Source organism: Marmota marmota, unplaced genomic scaffold, assembly GCF_001458135.2.
Source record: "Marmota marmota marmota unplaced genomic scaffold, marMar, whole genome shotgun sequence".
In the NCBI taxonomy this organism is placed as follows: domain Eukaryota; kingdom Metazoa; phylum Chordata; class Mammalia; order Rodentia; family Sciuridae; genus Marmota; species Marmota marmota.
In genome coordinates, this window is record NW_026000082.1 from 29742134 (window position 1) to 29761813 (window position 19680).

Sequence of the window (19680 nt, forward strand, 5' to 3'; positions counted from 1 at the left end):
CCCAGCCTCCTCTTGTCCAGGAGAACATACACTTTCCTAGGGCCCAGGTTCCAACTTGGCCCTATGTATTTGACTCTGTCCAGGATAAGATGCATTTTCCTGCATAGGGGTAATCCTGCCACACAGGTGCCATCTCTAGAGCCTGGGTTAAAGGGTTCCACAATCTGCCATTGTGAACAGGTCTTGGAGAGCAGCCCTAGAGAGGGTCTTAAGGCATCCGAGGAGGAGAAGCCAAAAGCAGGCTGACAGTGAAGGAGGAAGGGCCATTCTCCCTGCTAATGAATGCAGGACCCTAATCAGCAAGGGGCATCCTTGGGAAGCAAAGAGCAGCTCTTGGCCTGATGTTTGCCTGCAGGGTTCTTTCCCTTGTTCCCCACCCCCACTCCACCCCATGGTTTCCCAGAAACTGTGCTGCAACATTTTGTGTCCAACTATATTCAGAAAATGCACCTCATCCTAGAGAGAGAACCTACCCTTCCCCTAAGGGAAACTGCCCATGGCCTCCCAGGGTCCCATCCAGAGTGTCTATCAAAGTCCCATTGTGTGTGCATCCATCACCCGGTTTCTAAAGGAATGAGACCTTCCCCTCAGTGCCCTTGTCCCCTGCGCCTTGCAGCGGTGCCCCGAACCAGTGCCACGCAGTGCAGCTCTGTGCCAGAACCCCGCTATGGCAAGAGGCTGGGCAGCGACTTCTCAGTGGGAGCCATCGTCCGCTTCGAATGCAATTCCGGCTATGCCCTGCAGGGGTCCCCAGAAATCCAGTGCCTCCCTGTGCCTGGGGCCTTGGCTCAGTGGAACGTCTCAGCACCAACCTGCGTGGGTGAGTACTTGGGCAACCAGGATGGGGCTGCCAGGAGACCTCTCTCCCTGGAGAGGCAATCTGTCCCCACAGATGCCCTAAACCACAAAGCAGCCCTTCCCAGCATGTACCTTAAGTAGGCGACCCATTCAGGCCACAGCACTCTCTGGTCCTGCGGGCCAGGAGTGAAGACAGCGAGGAGGAGCTGGGTGAGGGAGGCTTGTGAAGGGAGGAGCTGGGGTCCAAGTCCCTGGGGAACAGTCATGGAGGAGGCCAAGAACAGAAAAAAAAAGGGCAGGACTCGGGGTCAAAAGGAGAGGCCAGAAGAGGCTGAGTCAGAAGCAGAGGCTGGGGTCTTGAGGGAGGAGTCTGTCTGGGGAGGCTCCCAAGGAGCCACAAGGACAAGTGCAAGAGGCCGCTGACCAGTGCTATGTCTCCTCCCAGTGCCATGTGGAGGCAATCTGACGGAGCGCAAGGGCACCATCTTGTCACCCGGCTTCCCAGAGCCCTACCTCAACAGCCTCAACTGTGTATGGAAGATCATGGTCCCTGAAGGTGCAGGCATCCAGGTAGGAGCCCTGGGCAGGTCACTGCCCACAGGTGCTAGATGTGACCCAGCCTTGAGCCAAGAGGAGGATCCCCAACTGTGTCCCTGCCCCTTCAGCTAAAGAGGTGCAGTCCAGGTGTGGAGGTGTGGCCACACATGAAAGGACAAAGCAGCTCACATGGGGCATAAGGAGGGAGTCAGATAACTCAGAAAGGAGGAGAGGTGAGCCTTGGCTCAGGCCAGCAGGGCAGGCTCAGAGAAGGAAGTGGACCTAGAACCAGAATGTAAAGATGGGGGATTCTTGGGCTTGAAGGATGCTTTTCTTAGACTGTAGAGGGTAGAAGGGGAGACCTTGCTGAGGGGAATGAGCAAGTGCCAAGTGCAGGTAAAGTGTGGAGAACCCAGGGAGCCAAAATGGGGGTATCACTGGTGCCCAGGATGACAGCCAAGTGGAGGGAGGCCCAGAACTGGGGTGGAGGCCTGGAAGAGGATCCAGAGCCCACCAGGCCAAGAGAGAGGCCACAGGCTGGGATTGGAGCTACACGACTGGCTCATTGCTGTAGCATGTCTGATGCCAGGGAGCCAGGAAAGTGGGGAAGTCCAAGGAATATTCCAGAGATGAGAAGGGCCGGCCGGGCTCAAGCCTTCCCAATTCCTGGAATCTCTTTTCCCCGTTCTCCACCTTGCAGAGAAGCCCACTGCCTGGTGATCTTTCACTTCACATCTGTCTTCCCCACTGGGCAAGAGCCCAGGGGAGGGGCTGCATCTTGCCTTGGTGGGGAGGGCCTCACAAGTGTCCAGCCCCCAGCAGGCACTCCATAAATCAACTATGGGTGAGGAGGAGAGCGGAGGGAGGGAGGGACTCGGGCTGCCTAACCAACAAGTCAATCCCTCTGCCTTCTCAGATTCAAGTTATCAGTTTTGTCACAGAGCAGAACTGGGACTCCCTGGAAGTATTTGATGGTGCAGATAACACCGTCACCATGCTGGGGAGTTTCTCAGGTAAGCCAGAGCTTCTGAGGCTTCAATTTGGAGATCGTAATAAATATCATCATCTTTGAAATCTGATGCTGACAAACCATAAATTTCACCATTTCAAAGTATACAGTGCTGTAGTTTTTCTGTATATTCACAGGGTTCCCCAACTATCTAATTCCAGAATATGCTTATCATTCCAAAAGGAAACCATTTGTACTCATTCCCTACCCCTCCCCAACACACACACACCCAGCCTCTGGAAACCACTAATCTTTCAATCTCTGGATTTTCCTGTTCCAGGCATTTCACATAAACAGAATCACACACTCTGTGGCCTCTGTGTCTGGCTTCTGCCACTTGGCACGGTGTTTCCAAGGTTCACCAAGTAGTGGTACATCAGCACTTCATTGCATGGCTGTCCACCTGTGCATTTGTTGATGGACACTTGGTTTGTTTCCAATTCGGGGCCACTATGAATAACGCCAGTGAGAACTCTTCACGCATAAGTCTTTGTGTGAGCATGTATTGTCGGTTCTCTTGGATAGATACCTAGAAATGGAATTGCTGGGCCATATGGAAACTCAATTTAACCTGCTAAGAAACTACCAAATTGTTTTCCAAAGTGGCCACACCAGTCTCCATTCCAGTGATGGACTTCTGCCTGCAGGTAGTGTGTATTTATAATTGCCCAATGGCCAGGGCAATTAACCGAATCTGCTAGGTCCAGAACGCCATGCTTTTGAGATGTGAAAAGGAATCATGTGATCCCAGATAAACTGTCTGCACTGCTGGGTTGCCCAGACAATTTCACATAGCAGAGTCATTTTGAAGATGGCTGGGTGTGGACCCGCTTAGCTGGTGCATGACCACAGCGCTGCTCATCTTGAGGGGAATGGTGTAGAGTCTCCCCTCCCGTGGCCATTGAAGACCTGGCACTCTAAGCGATACCCATTGTCATTTAGTGAGTTTGATAACACTGAGGACACTTGGGGACCTTGAGAGCTGCCTGTCAACAGGCAGCAGAATCAAGAGGAACAGGGAGGAGCTGGGGGGCCTGGGAGGCTATGCCTAAATGATCCCTGGTTTCCCTACCCAGGGACCACCATGCCTGCCCTTCTGAACAGCACCTCCAACCAACTGTACCTTCACTTCTACTCAGACATCAGTGTGTCTGCCGCCGGCTTCCACTTGGAGTACAAAAGTGAGAAAGCGGGATCTTGGCTGGCTGGGGGGTCAGGGTGGGAACAGATATTACTGGGTTCCCTCCACGAGCAGGGGTTCTATTGGGGCTGTACATTCTCCATCCCACTCAAGCCTTACCTAGGTGAGGAAGCTAAGGCTCAGAGAGGGTCTGGAACCTCCCCAAGTCTGCACAGCCAATGAGCATGGGAGAGCCAGGTCCCACCAGGAGTGTCCAACCTGTGAGCTTCCTTTGAGTCCAAATCAAGAATTGGAAAGAGGCTTGGTCATTGGCCTCAGCCCAAGTATATAAATTGGGATATGAGAATGTGGAGGTGCTCTCCTCCTCCAGGCCTACAAACTGGCCTCTCTGATCCTTGGTTCTATGATCCAATTGTCTTCAAAGTTTCTTCTCTCATTAGAAACTTCACTCCTCTCCTACAAGATTTCTCCCTCTGGGCTCAAACCCCTATATCTTGACTTTCAGCTTCCTTAAGTGGTCACGATTAAAACTCTAAACAAAAAGGGCTGGGGGGCATAAAGAATTTGTGGGGAGATTGCATTTATCCTGGGACTGCTCACCTGACTCCTTTCCCCACTGGGTACAGGAAAGACCAGGCAGGTGGCTGCAAATAATCATTGAGCATTTAAAATGTGCCAGGTGCTCTGCTGGTTTGTGCTCGGACCGGGTGGGATCAGGATGGGTTAGTCCCTTCCAAGTCAGCCATTCAGAGGCAGATACCTAGAGAAGAACATTACAGCATTACCGGAGCTCACAGGGATGTCTCTAGACAGCAGAGCAGTGGCTCAAAGGAGAGAACCAACACTTCTCCTGGGCAGATGGGAAGGTGAATGTCATGAAGAAACACTGAGTATCAGACAAATGCACCAAGCCCTGGGTTAGGTCCCTGCAGAACAAAAATAAGAGATGGTTCCTGCCTTCAGAGTGTAGGGGAGAGAGAGACGTGGAAACAGTTATTTTAGTGCAGCCTGATATGCTCAAGAAATACAGAGGAAGGGAGCTACACTTAGCCAAGTAAGGCCCTGCAGAAGGAGATGCCTGAGCTAGGTGTGGAATGAGAAGCAGGAAATGTGGGAAGGCATGGTTGGTGTCACTCTCTGCGTCAACATGGGCCCCTCAGATGGAAGGCTCTAGTGGCACTAGAGGCCTGGGTCTCCTAGAAAAATGAACTCTATCCAGGTGGTGGAGGGAGGGCCAGCGGGATCCCCGGATGCCCCACCCCTAAAGAACTGAAGCGTGCACCTGATGGGAAAGGCACAGCGTAAGCCAAGACCCCGAAGGATGGAGGGCAGGACAGAGATCCCTGAGACCTTCCTCCCCCCACACAGGAAAGGCTTCACTCACCCCGGGGACTGAAATAGCCTGGGTTGTTGAGTAATTCACATTATTCCCTTTATCCTCTCTTCTCTGGTCCCTCCAATTTTGGTTCTTTATCAACTCTTTTGAGTCCTTAAGTGTTCCCTAAAACTATTGGCTGGTTCTTTCTTTTAAAGATGCACTTCCTCCCTAAGTCTGCTTGTCATTCAATTGCCTCATTCTCAGAAAAAACCTGTCTCTTCTTGGTTTTCTCTGTCTGGGGAACTGGCTGTTCTCTCCAGGTGGCATTTCCCATGCACTGTCCTCTCATGAGGGACATTTGGAGTCTGGAATTCCTGGAAGCCAAGACCCTGTCATTGTGTTTTGTTGATACTCTATAAAGAGGGTGCAGAACATGGAGAATGAGCTGCTATTGCAGACAGGAATGGTGAGGGGTGCCGTAGAGTCACATCTCCTCTATGACTCATGTTTAATTTTTATTTAATTGAAATGGAAGTTGGAACAATACACTTTCAAAAGTAATAAATTACATAGGATAAAAAATTAATTTTTCCTTTGTTGTAAGCACGGATTAAAACCAAGCTGCTCAGCGTGAGGGGGAGCCTGAGAAGGGACTTTTCCCTCCTCCTGCTTTTCCTCTCTCCAGCCTCGTTTTCCTCCCTGGTGCCCTTCCCCCCATCATGCTTTTTCGTTCTCTCTCCCCTCCGCTCTCTGCCCCCTTCTCCTTCCAGCCACCACTATCTTCCCAGGAATAGGCCTCAAGTCCCTAAGCTGTGACCACCCCCACTAAATAGTGAGGTGCATTGTTGAGAAAGAGACCTGAACAGCCAAGGTGAAGTCCTTCGGCTCAGCTGGGAGATTGTTTTAATCCTTGTCCTTGGGGTCTTTTGTCTCTTTTGCTGAGGTTTTGGACACAGGCCCGAAGAGGCTTCACATCCAAGAGTCACACTCACATCTTCAAAGAACAAGTAGGACAGGAGCTGCCTGGGAAGGGTGGGAGGGGCCTTCTGGAGGGAGAGCAGCTCTGTAAGTTTGATGGGGGTTTGGGTGGTACAGGGGCAGGTATATTTACCACCATGACAATCACACTTGACTATGTACACGTATAGTTCATGCATTTCGTTATATATAAATTGTCCTCAAAAGAAACAAAATTTATTATTAGTGTCACTTCTGAATATAGCATGAGGGCTCATCAGAAGAAGAGGGCTACAAAAGAAGATGGGGCTGGTGGTTGGTGGCTTTGGCTAACCAGTCCTTCTCTGTTCCTTTTCCATGGACACCTGGCTCCCTGAAGGCACTAGACACCCTGGGAGCCTGTATCTCTCCAGGGAGCCACCAGGAGGGCAGAGGCTGCTCAGCTAGTGTCCCCGCCCCCTGTCCTGCCTCCCTGGGTGCAGAAGCATAGTTTAAAGCAAACAGAGCACTCAGCACACAGTCACCCCTTTGCCTCCTAGTTCCTGGAGAAGGGCACTCCATGTTCTGTCCACCAATACACAGGAATTTATTCTGTGCATCTGAAGTGCCTCTACCTGCAGATGGGCTTCTGTGGGGCACAGGAGAAGCACAAAGCCCCCTGGCAGGACCCCTGCCCTTCTGGGTGCTGTGCATCAGCCAGAAAGGGACTCAGCAGGCTAAGGATGAGTTGGAGGCCTGGGGGATAGGGATGAGAAAAGGAGGGGTCAGAGCAGGCTGTAGGGCATCTGGCTGGGGCTGGGCCTCCTCTTGGCAGAAAGGGCTCTATGTGAATCCCAGCTCTGTGGCTCCAGGGCACAGGCCGTGCCTCTCCTGGCCAGGGTTCTCCTCTGAGAAATGGGGGCTAAGGCCTGCCTCGAGGGGATTCAGGAGGCATGTGACTTCCCAGCCTGGCCTCACTCATGGCACGTGCTCAGTGAGTGTTGCTCCTAAGGGGACTATGGTGCAGGAGCAGGAGGACGAGGACAGGTGCCCCCGCCAAGCCCCGGGTACAATGTAGGGCATATGGTGAGGACTAAATGAGCAGAGGTTGAAGTTGAAAAGCCAAGAGGGAGAGCAAGGGAGAATTTGAGAGCCTGTGCAGATGATTTAGAGAAAGGACCTACCTGGCCAGGATTGCAAAGGTGCCAAAGGCCTAGGATGAGAAGCCTGGGCTTGGTTTGATAGGCCCCAGGGACCCACTTCAGGCCTCTCAGCAAGGAAGGCCCATGATTCAAGGCGAGATCTAAAGCAATGTCAGTTGCCTATGAGGGCAGGTGGACTGGGTCAGCAGCAGTTTGGGGCAGAGGATGAGCCGGGGGCTGTTATGAGGTCAGGCAGTGAGTGAGGGCCAGCACTGACCAGGGAAGGCCAAATGTGAAGAGCCACCAGTACTTCTCCCAAGAAGAAGCCAGACCGACCTCAAAAACAACAGGAGAAATAAGGCAGAAGAGAGTCTTATCTGCTGGCAAACTTCTCCCAGGACATTCTAAGATCCGGCTATTGGACCATCAGGGATAGCCAGGCATCTGGCCCCCTCCAGCATCTCAGCCCAAAGGAACTGTGTTAGGGCAAGGAGGAGGGAGAGCAGTTGGGAGGTTGGGAGCAGACAGCAGGAGAAACATGGGAGAGGTTCCCCTAGAGAGGCTTGGGGGTCTACAACCAGGACCCAGAGCTCCCTGGCCCACAGTGGGCAGGCAGGGCAGCCTGAGTCTCCAGGATGATAGCCTCCTGCACTTGGGACATTTGGCCTGTGCTCTATGAGGTGTAAAGGGTGGGAGGCACTGACCTAAAGCCAAAGAAAGCACAGGTGGGCCCCTGCCTTACCCTCCCTGCTGCCAGGAAAGCCCTGAATCTATTGTCCCTTTGACCTGCTGGCTTGTCCTTTCTCCTCTCTGTCTGCCTCTGTCTTGCCCAGCGGTGGGCTTGAGCAGCTGTCCAGAACCCGCGGTGCCCAGTAATGGAGTGAAGACCGGCGAGCGCTACTTGGTGAACGATGTGGTCTCTTTCCAGTGTGAGCCGGGCTATGCCCTCCAGGTATCTCCCCTCGACACCCCAAGGCAGGACAGGTGTCCCCTGAGTTGCGATTGGCCAGCTTTGCCTCAGCAGAGGTGCTTGTCATCAAAGAGCAGGGAGCCGCCCTGATTCCCATGAGGACCTGTTCCCATGAGGACATTATCCTGTCCCAGAGCTGTTCATGCAGAAGACAGATTTTGCTAACTTTAACAATTCAACGCAAGCCAGCCTAGAACATGTTCCTGCAAAGCTGGGTTTGATTGGACCTTAACAAAATTTAATTTTCCTTTTAAGGCCATGAGGGAATTTAGTAATTAAAGGAATCTCGCAAGGAAACCTTTAGTAATGAGAATTCTTCGGTAATGGTTGTTAATAATTGGCCTTCCCCCAAAATCACTCTCCCTCTGCTTTACCTGAAATCCCACAGTGGACCTTTGTGTCTTCGTATATCTTGTTCCTTAACACGAGGCCCCTGTTCTGGGTTGTACATACAATTGTGCCCCTGGGGACAGTCAGCACATCCCTGTTTCTAATTCCTCCAGGGCCACGCCCACATCTCCTGTATGCCTGGGACGGTGAGGAGATGGAACTACCCGCCTCCGCTCTGTATTGGTAAGAGAGCCCGGATTTTTCCATCCATTCAATTCCATCCTTTAGTGGTATTGTTGAGTTCAAGTTCAAGTCAGAAAAAAAAAATAATTTGATGTTCTGGATTTGTTCCAAGTGCAGTTTTGGACTAATGATTTTGTAACCTTTCTCATTCAAAGCTGTCATGACTTTTGGAAACCTCTGGCCCGCAAATGAAAAATCCCAGGAGGTTTGCCCCTTAGAAAAAGCCTGGCACAGAGTGGGGACAGGATGCATAGCAATCCCCTCCCTTCCCTTTCTCATTTTTCTGCAGTCTTGGAAGAGTCGATTGGGCTATGAAATGAGGAGAGGGAGAAATGGGTGATAGTGTAAGACAAGGTCAGACTTCTCTTGGAGTGGACCCCTGTCATTTTTCCTGCATGCCTTGTTTATAAGGGCACTGATCTGTGATCTTGATCTCAAGGTCAAGAGCCATCACTTGGGTGTGTGGACTCCTACTTACCCTAGAGTGTGCTTTACTTCCTGAATTTACAGACTCAGTTTTGTCCAGGTGTGCAGCTGTTGGGGGAGATTCCTTTGGATTCTCAAAGGGGCTTATGACTCTGGAAAGGTTTGAAGTAGCTGCTGTAAAAGCTGCCAGACATTGGTATGATGCTGCCGTCTCCTTGATGTTGTCCTAACACCCTGTCTCATGTCCCTGTCACAGCGCAGTGCGGAGGAGCAGTGGAAGAGTTGGAGGGGGTGATCCTGAGCCCCGGCTTCCCAGGCAACTACCCTAGCAACATGGATTGCTCCTGGAAGATAGTGCTGCCCGTGGGCTTTGGTGAGTCTCCACAGCCTCCTGGGGAAGGCGGTACCTCCAGCCCAGGCCCCTGGGTTAAAACAGTGGTCTGCAGCCATCTCAGTACAACCTCGGCCACATCTGATCAGTGCTATGCTTCTCTGGTCCCCCTTGGTGACCTCTTGCATCCCTGAGGATGCATTAAGAATGACAGAGATGGGGGCTGGGGATGTGGCTCAAGCGGTAGCGCGCTCGCCTGGCATGCATACGGCCTGGTTCCATCCTCAGCACCACATACAAAGAAAGATGTTGTGTCCGCCAAAAACTAAAAAATAAATATTAAAAATTATCTCTCTCTCCCTCTCTCTCTCTCACTCTCTCTTTAAAAAGAAAAAAAAGAATGACAGAGATGAAAGTTCAAGAGGGAAGGAATCTTAGAGGTTTCTATCATTATCATTTGAGTAGTGAACTAAAATCCAGAGATGTGGAATGAGAAGTTACCCAAGGACAGTTTAAAAAAAAGAAGAAGAAATCTATTCTACCAAGACTGGGTCTCAAGTTGTGCTTTTAATTCTCCTATCTGATTTATCATCCTAATTAAATTGAGCCAAGGTCAATATGAAATCAAGTTTGCATTCTTCCTAGGCACATTCTAGCTGGCCTAGAGATTGGGAGGGCAGTAGGGGGAGGGGACATGGACTGTATGCCAGGCATGGCAGGTTGTTGGGTGTGGAGGACATTAATCTGGGTAAGAAATTTAACTGCTGGCGATTCATGCATCATGAAGAGGAATATAATTTGACCTCAAATATCCCCTGTTGAAGGGATAAAGGCTGTGCACTGACAGGAAATTGATGGGCTGTACACAGGGGTCATCTCACCCAAATCATCAATTGTTCTGCTCTTAGGAAAGAATGTCCCAAGGGAATTATTCTGGACAGGCTGGAACCTCCCAGTCTAGGAGCCTCAGAAATGAAGATTGCTCACTTTGTCTTTTATTCGGCCAGGAGTGTGTCTTCTGATTAGACAACTAGGTCTCGCTGGGCTTCTTTAAAGCCAGCTGGAAGGGAAGGGAGAGGTTGATGACTTTCCTAAGTCCAGAGTCTTCTAGGTAGCACCATCTTCTGAAGGAAACTGGGTGCAAAGTGATGACACCTTGGCAGCCCTGGGAGACCCCAGTTTTTTTAGGGGTTGAGCAAAGAGGATCTGGGAGCCCCCATAGCTCTACATTCAGGCTTGGAGCAGAGGAACATAGGCTGATAGAGGGCAGGGAGAGGGCCACATGCAGAGGCAAACGAGGTTAAACGGGTGCCTGTTCCCCGTGAGGCCTATGTTCATCCACACAGACGCTCTGTCTCTAAATCCTGGGTGCTTACCTGTAGGGAGCAAAGCTGCTTCGGGCTGGGTCACACAGACCAAGGTCCCCCCTCCCCTGCAGGTGGATAAAGAGCCTCTGCATTTATACACTGCTACCACTAGATGGCGAGCACAGCCCAGCTCTTTCCAACAGCTCCTTAAAGAGCCCTTTATGGGCACCAAGGACAGTGCTCTCCAACATGGAAAGGTGCCCAGGGGGTGGAATGGCAGACACAGGCTCCACTGACAATGGGTAGAGATGCTCATCACAAAACTGTAACTTGTAAACAGTCTACAGTTTCATTAGAAGGAGGGTGAGTTGTGTGTTTGGGTAATCATAAGATAGACTTGCTTAATATGTAGTTAAAATGAATGCATTGTATTTTTGTATATTAACATGGATTGACCTTGGAAAGCACAGTATTGAGTAATAAATAGGTTTTTAAAACTGTATGTACAACATAATATCATTTATGTAAATGTTTAAAATACAGTAAACCCACACATATATTTAAGCATCTACAGCTAAACTGGAAGGATATCTTCCAAATTCACGCTGGTGACTTCTTCTGTGGAAGAAAGGAGGAGGGATGGGACAGGGCAGGAAGTGAAGGGTCCTCAACATTATATGTCAAATCTTTATTTTATTCTTCACATAATCAGTTGCAAAAGCAATTCAATTACATAAATATGTTCATTCTAAGAAAATTAGAAAGTACAAATGAGCAAATTTGAAAAATCAGAATCAGTCTGTAATCCTATCATGCAGAGATAATCGGTAACAGCTTTAGTCCCCACCATTAAAATATAATGCTCTTGAAGACTCTCTGATCTTGTTCATCCTTTAGAATGCCAAACACAGTCCAACTGCAGGGCAGATGTTCCAAAAATATTGTGGGCAAATGAATGAATATTCTTCTAGGTTTTTTCACCCAAGAAAATTAGAATTGGATTCTATATGCTAGTTTGAAATCTGATTTTCACAATTGACAATATATTGTGGGTATTTTCCTGTGCTCAGTAAAGAGAGTTCTTCAGTAACACTTTTTTAAAAAAAATGGTTTTTTTAGTTGTGATAGACCTTTCTTTCTTTCTTTCTTTCTTTCTTTATTTATATGTGGTGCTGAGAAACGAACCCAGTGCCTCACACATGCCAGTCAAGTACGCTACGGCTGAGCCAGAGCCTCAGCCCAGTAACATTTTTTTCAAAGTAATCCAATTTTGAAAACTCTTAACAGTAAACAGATATTCATGTTCCTACCTCCCATTCTCCAAAGCACATATAAATATGTAAACTAGGGATTTAATTAGATTCATTTCACCTGTCAGGTTGCTAAGAGATCTTGATTAACCCACTAAGATCCCCAAAAGTGTGAACTTCATTTGGCTTCTTAATGGAACAGACGGGACAATGTAGACTTCTAAGCCTTGTGTTTCTGAGTCATGTGAAAGGTTCTAGAAAATACTAGAAATAGAAAATACCAGTTTTAAAGGTCATGCCTTCTGAGTAATTATGGGGTTGTTATTTTTAAGTAAAGCATTTATTTTAGTGAGGCTATCTTTATATTGATATTAGACTTGTCACTCACTTAAATCAAGGAATGATCTTGAACTTTGCATTCAGGGAAGTCAGATGGACTCAGGGTGGAACTCTGAAAAGTTCGATGCCTTCACTTTGGAATGAATAACAGGTTTTTTTTTTTTTGGGGGGGGGGTCCAACCTAAAGGCAAGAGAAGGAACTGAACCAGCAACTCAAAAAGCACATCCTGGCTGCCATGACTGGTGGGAAGTCAGTGGTGGGGACTCCCCTGGTGGGGGCTCAGCTGGGGATGCTTTCCTGGGGGCACACTTGAAGCAGGACTGCGTGGCTGTGGCTTTATCTGCCTCTATTGTGCTCCCAGGAGCTCACATCCAGTTCCTGAACTTCTCCACGGAGCCCAACCATGACTTCATAGAAATCCGGAACGGCCCCTACGAGACCAGCCGCATGATGGGCAGGTTCAGCGGCAGCGAGCTCCCCAGCGCCCTGCTCTCCACCTCCCATGAGACCACCGTGTATTTCCACAGCGACCACTCCCAGAACCGGCCCGGATTCAAGCTGGAGTATCAGGGTAAGGTCAGGAGTGCCCTGTGAGCTCCTGTGTCCACCTTCATCTCCTGCCCCAAGCCACCCATCTTCCCAGACCTCCATATGGGGGAGAGAGAACCCCAGGAGGGGTGGGGTGGGGTGGGGCAGCAAGCCTGTGCAGAGGCTCTCCTCTAGAGGCACATCCCCTGTCCCTTAGGATCTCCCCTTTGACAGCTTAAGTACTGCCACTTTCCCAGAGTGGCAGGCCCCACATGCCCTCTGAGGTTCCACAAATGTCTAGACCCAACAGCTTTCCCTGGGCAAATTCCTTTTTGAATCCCTGACCATCCAGACAGCCACTTCCCCTCAGGCCTGAGAAGCTAAACTATAACCTCAAGGTCCTTCCCTGTAAATCAGGCCCCATAACTGCCAACAAAGCTCTTCCTATGTCAGGTTGGAGGATTCTAATAACAACCCAAGTAGCACCCCCTGGCACAATGAGATGGGTTTTCCTTTGTGAAGCCCAACCATGCTCATGGGGCTCAACTTCCTAAGGCAAAACCCTACAGCAGGCCTCACTGCTGCTGGTACACTTTTCCTGGAAAGGCCCCTTCCCAATCCAATTCAGGTTTCCCCTATGTGATGGGCCATCTGTCACTTATGGCTGTGGGGATTGTGCCCAACCTGTGCAGCTGTTGGGCACAATCCCCATAGCCATAAGTGACAGATGGCCCATCACATAGTAGGCCCAACTTCTTGCTTGAATGCTTTCCTATTAAGACTGAATCATTTATTCTAAACTCTTCCCAGATTCTTCCACTGATTTTTTTCATATTTTTAGTATTTTTCCCAATGCCAGTACATGCTTTTTTAAAAAATGAAAACATTATAGAGGTTTTTGTGAGCACATTGTGTTAGTCAGCACAAGCTGCTATAACAAAATATCACAGACTGGGGGCACTTACAAATAGAAATTTATTTCTCACAGTTCTGGAGGGTGGAGAGGCCAAGATCAAAGTGCTGGAAAATTCTATGTTTGATGAGGGCCTGCTTTCTGGGTGGTAGGCAGTGCCTTCTAGCTGTGACCACTTGGCAGAGGGAGGAAAGGATATCTCCTAGGCCTCCTTTATCAGGGCACTGATCCTATTCATGAGGGAAGACTTTCAAAGACCCCACCTCCAAATACCTTCACACTGGGAATTAAGTTTTATTGTGAATTTGGAGGTGACACAAATATTCATACTATACCACACATCATAGAGAGTCAGAATTCCCTTCAAATCCCATCCATTACTACCCTATGCGGAGATACCAGCTTTTAACAGTATAATTCATGTTTCCCTATTCTCCTTTTGTAGCTCTCTTACTACATCTTTAGTAAGATAGAATCTATTTTAGTAAAATAGATTTATACTATAAATGCTGTTTTGTGAATATCTTTTTTTCAAGTTAATTTTTAATCACACAAACAATCCACCAACATAGTCACCTGGTTAGAAAAAGAAGAGAGAGAAAGAGGAACATTCTGGCTGAAAGCTAACAGTCTGTCTACAGCCTCTAAACCCAGGTTTATTCTCCAGAAATAACCACCGTTCTTTTGATGTGAACTTCTCTGACATTTTTCTGAACAGGCCTATGTTATATGTGACCAGGAAGAATAAGGCATGTTCCACAAAGTTTTCAGCCATGTTTTCTTATAAAGAGCACCATGCTGTTGGTATTTTTCTGAGACATAGCTTTTCCCTTGTCAGAGGAGTACTGAACAAGGACTGGGCTTCTCATCCAGGGTTGGCCTTAAAGGGTATCCGACCAGGTGGCTGCAACTGGGTTAGTTATACAGGGAATGCTCCTCAGTGTGCACGTCTGGCTGGGGCAGGAACCCTCAGAGAGTGTGACTAGGCTTGTCACCTGTGTCAGGGCCCTTGGCGGGAGGGCCTCAGTTAAGAGCTGGGCCTCGGCAAACAGTGCTGATAGTAATGAGGCTGCTGCCCTCAGGGAAGCAATGTGTGGGCTTGTCACAGAGTGTGCCCATCAAGTGGAGAGGGAAACCTCTTCAGTGGGTCGGGATGCATTAGATGGCCATGGTGTCTCACAGTGGTCTGTCACGGGAGAGACCTGGTCCCAAGTACCAGGTCAGTGCACCTTACTGGGATAGACACAGCACCTCCCACCAATGCCTCCCCTGTGACTTATTTTGCTAGGGTGGCCATCACAGAGGACACCAAACCCAGTGGCCTGAGCCACAGCAACTTGTTGTCTGGCAACCCTGGCTCAGGGAGTCCAAGATCATGGTGTTGGCAGGGCTGGTCCCTTCCTGGGCTCTGAGGCAGGACCTGGTCCAGGTGTCTCCCTAGCTCTGGGTGGTTTGCAGCATCTTTATTTTTGGAGTTGCTTGGCTCTCTGGTCTCTGGCTTCACCTGCTCATTGTGTTCTCCAGATGTGTCTATCCCCAAGCCCCTCTCCTTTCTTGATTGACACCTAATAATCATACACATTTAGGAGGTGTGATATGGTGTTTCCATACATGTATGCATTGTGTCTGATCAAATCAGGGCTGTTAGCATATCCATCACCTTAAACAGTTATCATTTTTTTCTGCAGTTGGGGAAGACTTGGAGCAAAAGGAGCCCTTCTGCCTTTAGTGGAAATGTAAATTAGAGCCATTATGGAAAATAGTACAGAGGTTGCTGAAATTTCCGCTTTTTATAAATGCATCAGCCGTATCAAGGTTCACCCTAAAGACTAATGTAGATAAGATAGGTGAAGGTCCTTTCTCCCAATAAATTGCATTCTGAGGTGTTAAGGGTTAAGATTTCATATCTGAATATGAAGGAGACACAATCTAACCCTGGAGCTCTCTCCCTGAGGCCTGTCCTCTCTGATAAATAGAACTGTGGAAACACCACCATTGTTACAGGACAGTTGCTCTGCTCTTCACCCCCCCCCCCATGACCACAGTCCACCTACTGAGTCCATTGTGATAGGACAGTCACTCTTGCTTGGCCCGGTATGTAAGCCCACTTGTCTTTGTAAAGATTGTCCTTAGATGGCAACCTCAGACTCTCCACTGACTCCTCCCACCCCCAGAAGAGACCTAACCACCCCCCAGGGTCCTAGCCCCTGACTCAGATGATCCCCCAACCCCAGACTTCCCCTTTCTTTGGAGAGAGTCCTGCAGAACCTGCTACAAGGAGCCCAACTGTCCCTCAAGCTTCAGGAGAACAGGCCAACACTCTGGGCCAGCATTTCCCTCTGTGACATGCCTGCTGCTTCCACTGAGCATCACACATCCGAGGCACCAGCCCTCCTCTGAGGATCTTCCCTGTGGGGAGGACAGTGGGAGGGAGGGCCGGAGTTTGCATTTGGAGACTCAACACTGCACCAGGAGAGGCCAGTGATGTCCAATGGGGAGCCTCCACCTGGGACAAGACCCAGATTTCACCTTCAGGATTTGCCCAGATGTTCCCCTGAGTTACAAGTCCACTGCTTCCTCCACACCTGCCCACGTATCATGACACCTGTGGAGCCTCACGTGGCCTCAGGTCACCTGCTGCCCTGAGAATGGAGCTCAGCTTCTATTAAGGCTTTTTGATTGAGAGACCCCACCTCTCAGACTAGGTTGTCTCTGGTGCCAGAAGCCCAGGTACTTCCACTGAGGCCTTCAGTCTGTGACAGGCCCAGATAATTCTCCCGGCCTGATAAGCAGGCATTCTCGTGTACCCCTCCCTCATCCCTGTGGAGTCGTGCCTTGTAAACAAGCTCTGGACATTGCCCCCTCCCCAGGCTTTCCTTTCATGGGAAGACCCAGCTTTTTGGAAGAGCCATCTGTCCCCACTGAGGCTAGTTCTGTCAAACAGGCCCAGCTCCCTGTGGTACTTTGGCTGTCCTTGGAAGAAGTCCAACTCCTCCCTCTTCCTCCAAATGCCTTAGTTGGACACTCAGAGTTTCCAGGATGGGGCTTCCTTTTCCATCCCTCACGAGCTACTCTTACTAGGCTCCATCGGACCTAACTCACTCCTTTCACACTCCCAGGAGGATCATGCTCATCTAGAACTTTTCATAATGATTAAGACATATATCACGGTTCCAAAATGTTAGGCATCCTCGCTATTAATGTTCTAAATGGTGGCCCTTTGTTTGAAATCACGTGTGTTCTCACTGAAGTGACTCCTTTGGGACAACCCAGCTCCTGTCCCTGAGAGTTCTGCCTTGGGTAATGCAGTGAGTTCTCCTCAGAGGGTTTAGTTCTGTCCCCTAGATCCCACCTCTGCCTTGGAAGCTCCTTTCAGGGACCAGGCTCTGAGATTTTGTCTCAGCAGTTTGAAAGGAATCCAGAGACTCTCACAGAAGTTTTTCTCCTTTTGAAAAGCTCCTTCCACTCGAACACTCCCAGAGCAACACTGGCCCCTCTCATCAAGGCTGCGGCAGCTTCTCACACTCAGCCACCCTCTTCAGGCTCCTCAGAGTCCTTGGGTCCACCGAGCTCCCACCCAGGCTTTCTGAAATGGCCCACCCCATCCCACCCAGTGGGCTGGGCACCAGGCTCCCTGCCTCCACCAAGACTTTTGTGGCCAAATCACCCAACCCCCTACCACCACCATCCCCAGTGACAGGGCCTCTTCTCCAGCCCACCCACTCCCACTAAGGACTGCTTCGTTTATAACACACCCAGTTATCTCAGTGATTTCTCAGGAAACCTGCCCAGCTCTCCCAACTGAGACTTCTCTCTACAATCTCAAGTGGACGCACAGACCTCCGCCATGATGGCAGAATGGGTGCACGGGAAACCTCAGCTGAGAGGCCATCGTTATTTACATTGTCATTACATGCGATAAACGCATCCACTTTAGGAGCATTCTTTCTGGCTCATCTACTCCCCCTGAGAGCTTCCGCTGGGGGATCAAGCCTTCTCCTCCTTAAAATGATTTCCTTTGCAGAATGGGCCCAATTACTACCACAGAGGATAGTCTTCGTCCTGTGGACCCAATTAGTGGGAGGCTTTGCTCTGCGGTGCCCGCTGGGCATCTCCCTCAGCACCTCCCCATTTTGGATGGGCCTCAGCCTTGCCCATTAAGGCATCTTCTTTTGAGTTGGGCCCACACATTCTCATGGGGGCCGCTTTTCTGCTCTTTGGAGGGACTCGCTTGCATGACAGTCACACATTCCTACCAACCCAGCTCGTCCCTCTGCAAAGTTGCTCTCCTTGCTGCAGGTTGGCTGACTTCCACCAGATTCCTTCTGTCCTTCCTTCTTTGTCGGTTATAATCCTGCAGAGTCGACAGGTCCACTCCTGCCCTCACTGCTGCTTCCTATGTTTGTGATCTCGAACCTTGTTGCATGAGATTCACAACACGAAAGCACCTAGGCCGATGCCTGGCCCCAGATGGGTGCTCAGTGAATAGCAGCTCCACCTAGCAGTGTGTCCCTTGAGCCTCCTTTTCCCATGGGGACACTAACAATAGATAATACTTTTTCTTAATATATATATATATATATATATTTTTAGTTGGAGGTAGACACAATACCTTTATTTTATTTTTATGTGGTGCTGGGGATCGAACCCAGTGCTAGGTGAGCTAGCTAGGTATGCTAGGTGAGCGCTCTACCCCTGAGCTACAGCCCCAGCCCTAGATAACATTTTTTGAGCTCTTACCATGTGCCAGCACTGTGCAAAGGCTATGCATCTGAGATTCTACTCGGTCCTCACAATAACCATTTTATAAATAGGAAAACTGAGAGAGATGAAAACTGCAGACCCTAAGCCAACATCTAGCAGGTGCCTAAGGTTCATTGGAGTCCAAGTCTCAGTGCTTCACCCTGCGCTAACCCCCTGTTGCTCCTGTATTGTGATTGGAAAGAAAATACCCAGAGAGAATGAGACGACCTCTTCTGATGTTTTCCAGCCTATGAACTTCAAGAGTGCCCAGACCCAGAGCCCTTTGCCAATGGCATTGTGAGGGGAGCTGGCTACAATGTTGGACAATCAGTGACCTTCGAGTGCCTTCCAGGATATCAGCTGACTGGCCACCCTGTCCTCACATGTCAACATGGCACCAACCGGAACTGGGACCACCCCCTGCCCAGGTGTGAAGGTACGTTCCTCCCTTGTCCCTGCTGGTCCTTCCTGGGGTGACCATAGAGACGGACCCAGAGCAGCCTCACATTCCTCCTGCCTTCCATGGGTCACCGATACTCGGTGGTCCTGGCAAACTTTATTCACCCTGTTTTCATGTGGGTGTGACCCAGTCTAGCCGGGGGGAGATGTGGACCATAGCCAGGGGAAAGACATGCCCAGCCCTTGGGAAGATCCAACGAGACATTCCCAGTTGGAAGGGAAGATGCAGATGAGGATGTAGGGGCCCAGCAGTGTGCTGAGGGGTAGAGAGAGAGAGAGTTAACCGTGGCACCTTCCCAAAGGAAGAAGAAAATGAGACTCTTTCTAGGAACTGGCCTGCTCCCTCTCCACTTGTCCCCACACCTGCATTATTCTCTCCTTCCTCCATGTTCCTAGAGATTGATAAATTGGTCACACCAAGGACCTGGAGGTGGCACTTTCTCAGGTCTTCTTCCTTGACCAGAACCAGGATGACTGAGAGGTTGTGCAGCCTCTACTCCCTTCTGAGTTCCATTTTTTTTTTAACCCATCACAATTGGTCATTCTGGACCTGCTGTCTAATCACGTGCTACGTGACCAGCTTCACTGAGGACTTTGTTCCCTTCCTACTCCTAGTTTGTCTTTTATGGCATCTTGGGAGAGAGACGAGCAGTTTTTTCTCAGCCTGCTGTCAGAGCCAGAAGCTCTTTCCTTGATCTCATCAGCAAGTCTTTTCTTGCTCTCTAACCACCTTTATGCCTGGGTCCACTTTTGTGGTCATCTCCTTTGTTCCTTAAGTGTTGTTATTCTTTGGAGTTTTGTTCTAGACTGCCTTCTCTTCTTTCTCTCATTCTTTCTCATGTCCCCAAATGCCATCTATGTCTGCACCCTTCATCTCCTTATTGAGCACCATACCTGAATATCTAATTGCTTACTTATTATCTTCACTTATTATTATAATTATTATTATTATCTCCACT

At 49.5% G+C, this 19680-nt stretch overlaps 1 protein-coding gene across 3 annotated transcripts in view; it reads left to right on the top strand.

Moving 5' to 3' along the window:
• Csmd2 (CUB and Sushi multiple domains 2) overlaps positions 1–19680 on the top strand; it is a 546044-nt gene that overhangs the window by 448915 nt on the left and 77449 nt on the right. For all 3 annotated transcript variants that reach the window (XM_048815794.1, XM_015485297.2, XM_048815793.1), the window contains 9 exons: positions 617–820; positions 1244–1368; positions 2252–2348; positions 3421–3525; positions 7715–7833; positions 8355–8424; positions 9107–9223; positions 12440–12649; positions 18510–18698. In XM_048815794.1, the coding sequence (XP_048671751.1) occupies positions 617–820; positions 1244–1368; positions 2252–2348; positions 3421–3525; positions 7715–7833; positions 8355–8424; positions 9107–9223; positions 12440–12649; positions 18510–18698 (1236 nt within the window). The remainder of the gene's footprint in view (positions 1–616; positions 821–1243; positions 1369–2251; positions 2349–3420; positions 3526–7714; positions 7834–8354; positions 8425–9106; positions 9224–12439; positions 12650–18509; positions 18699–19680) is intronic.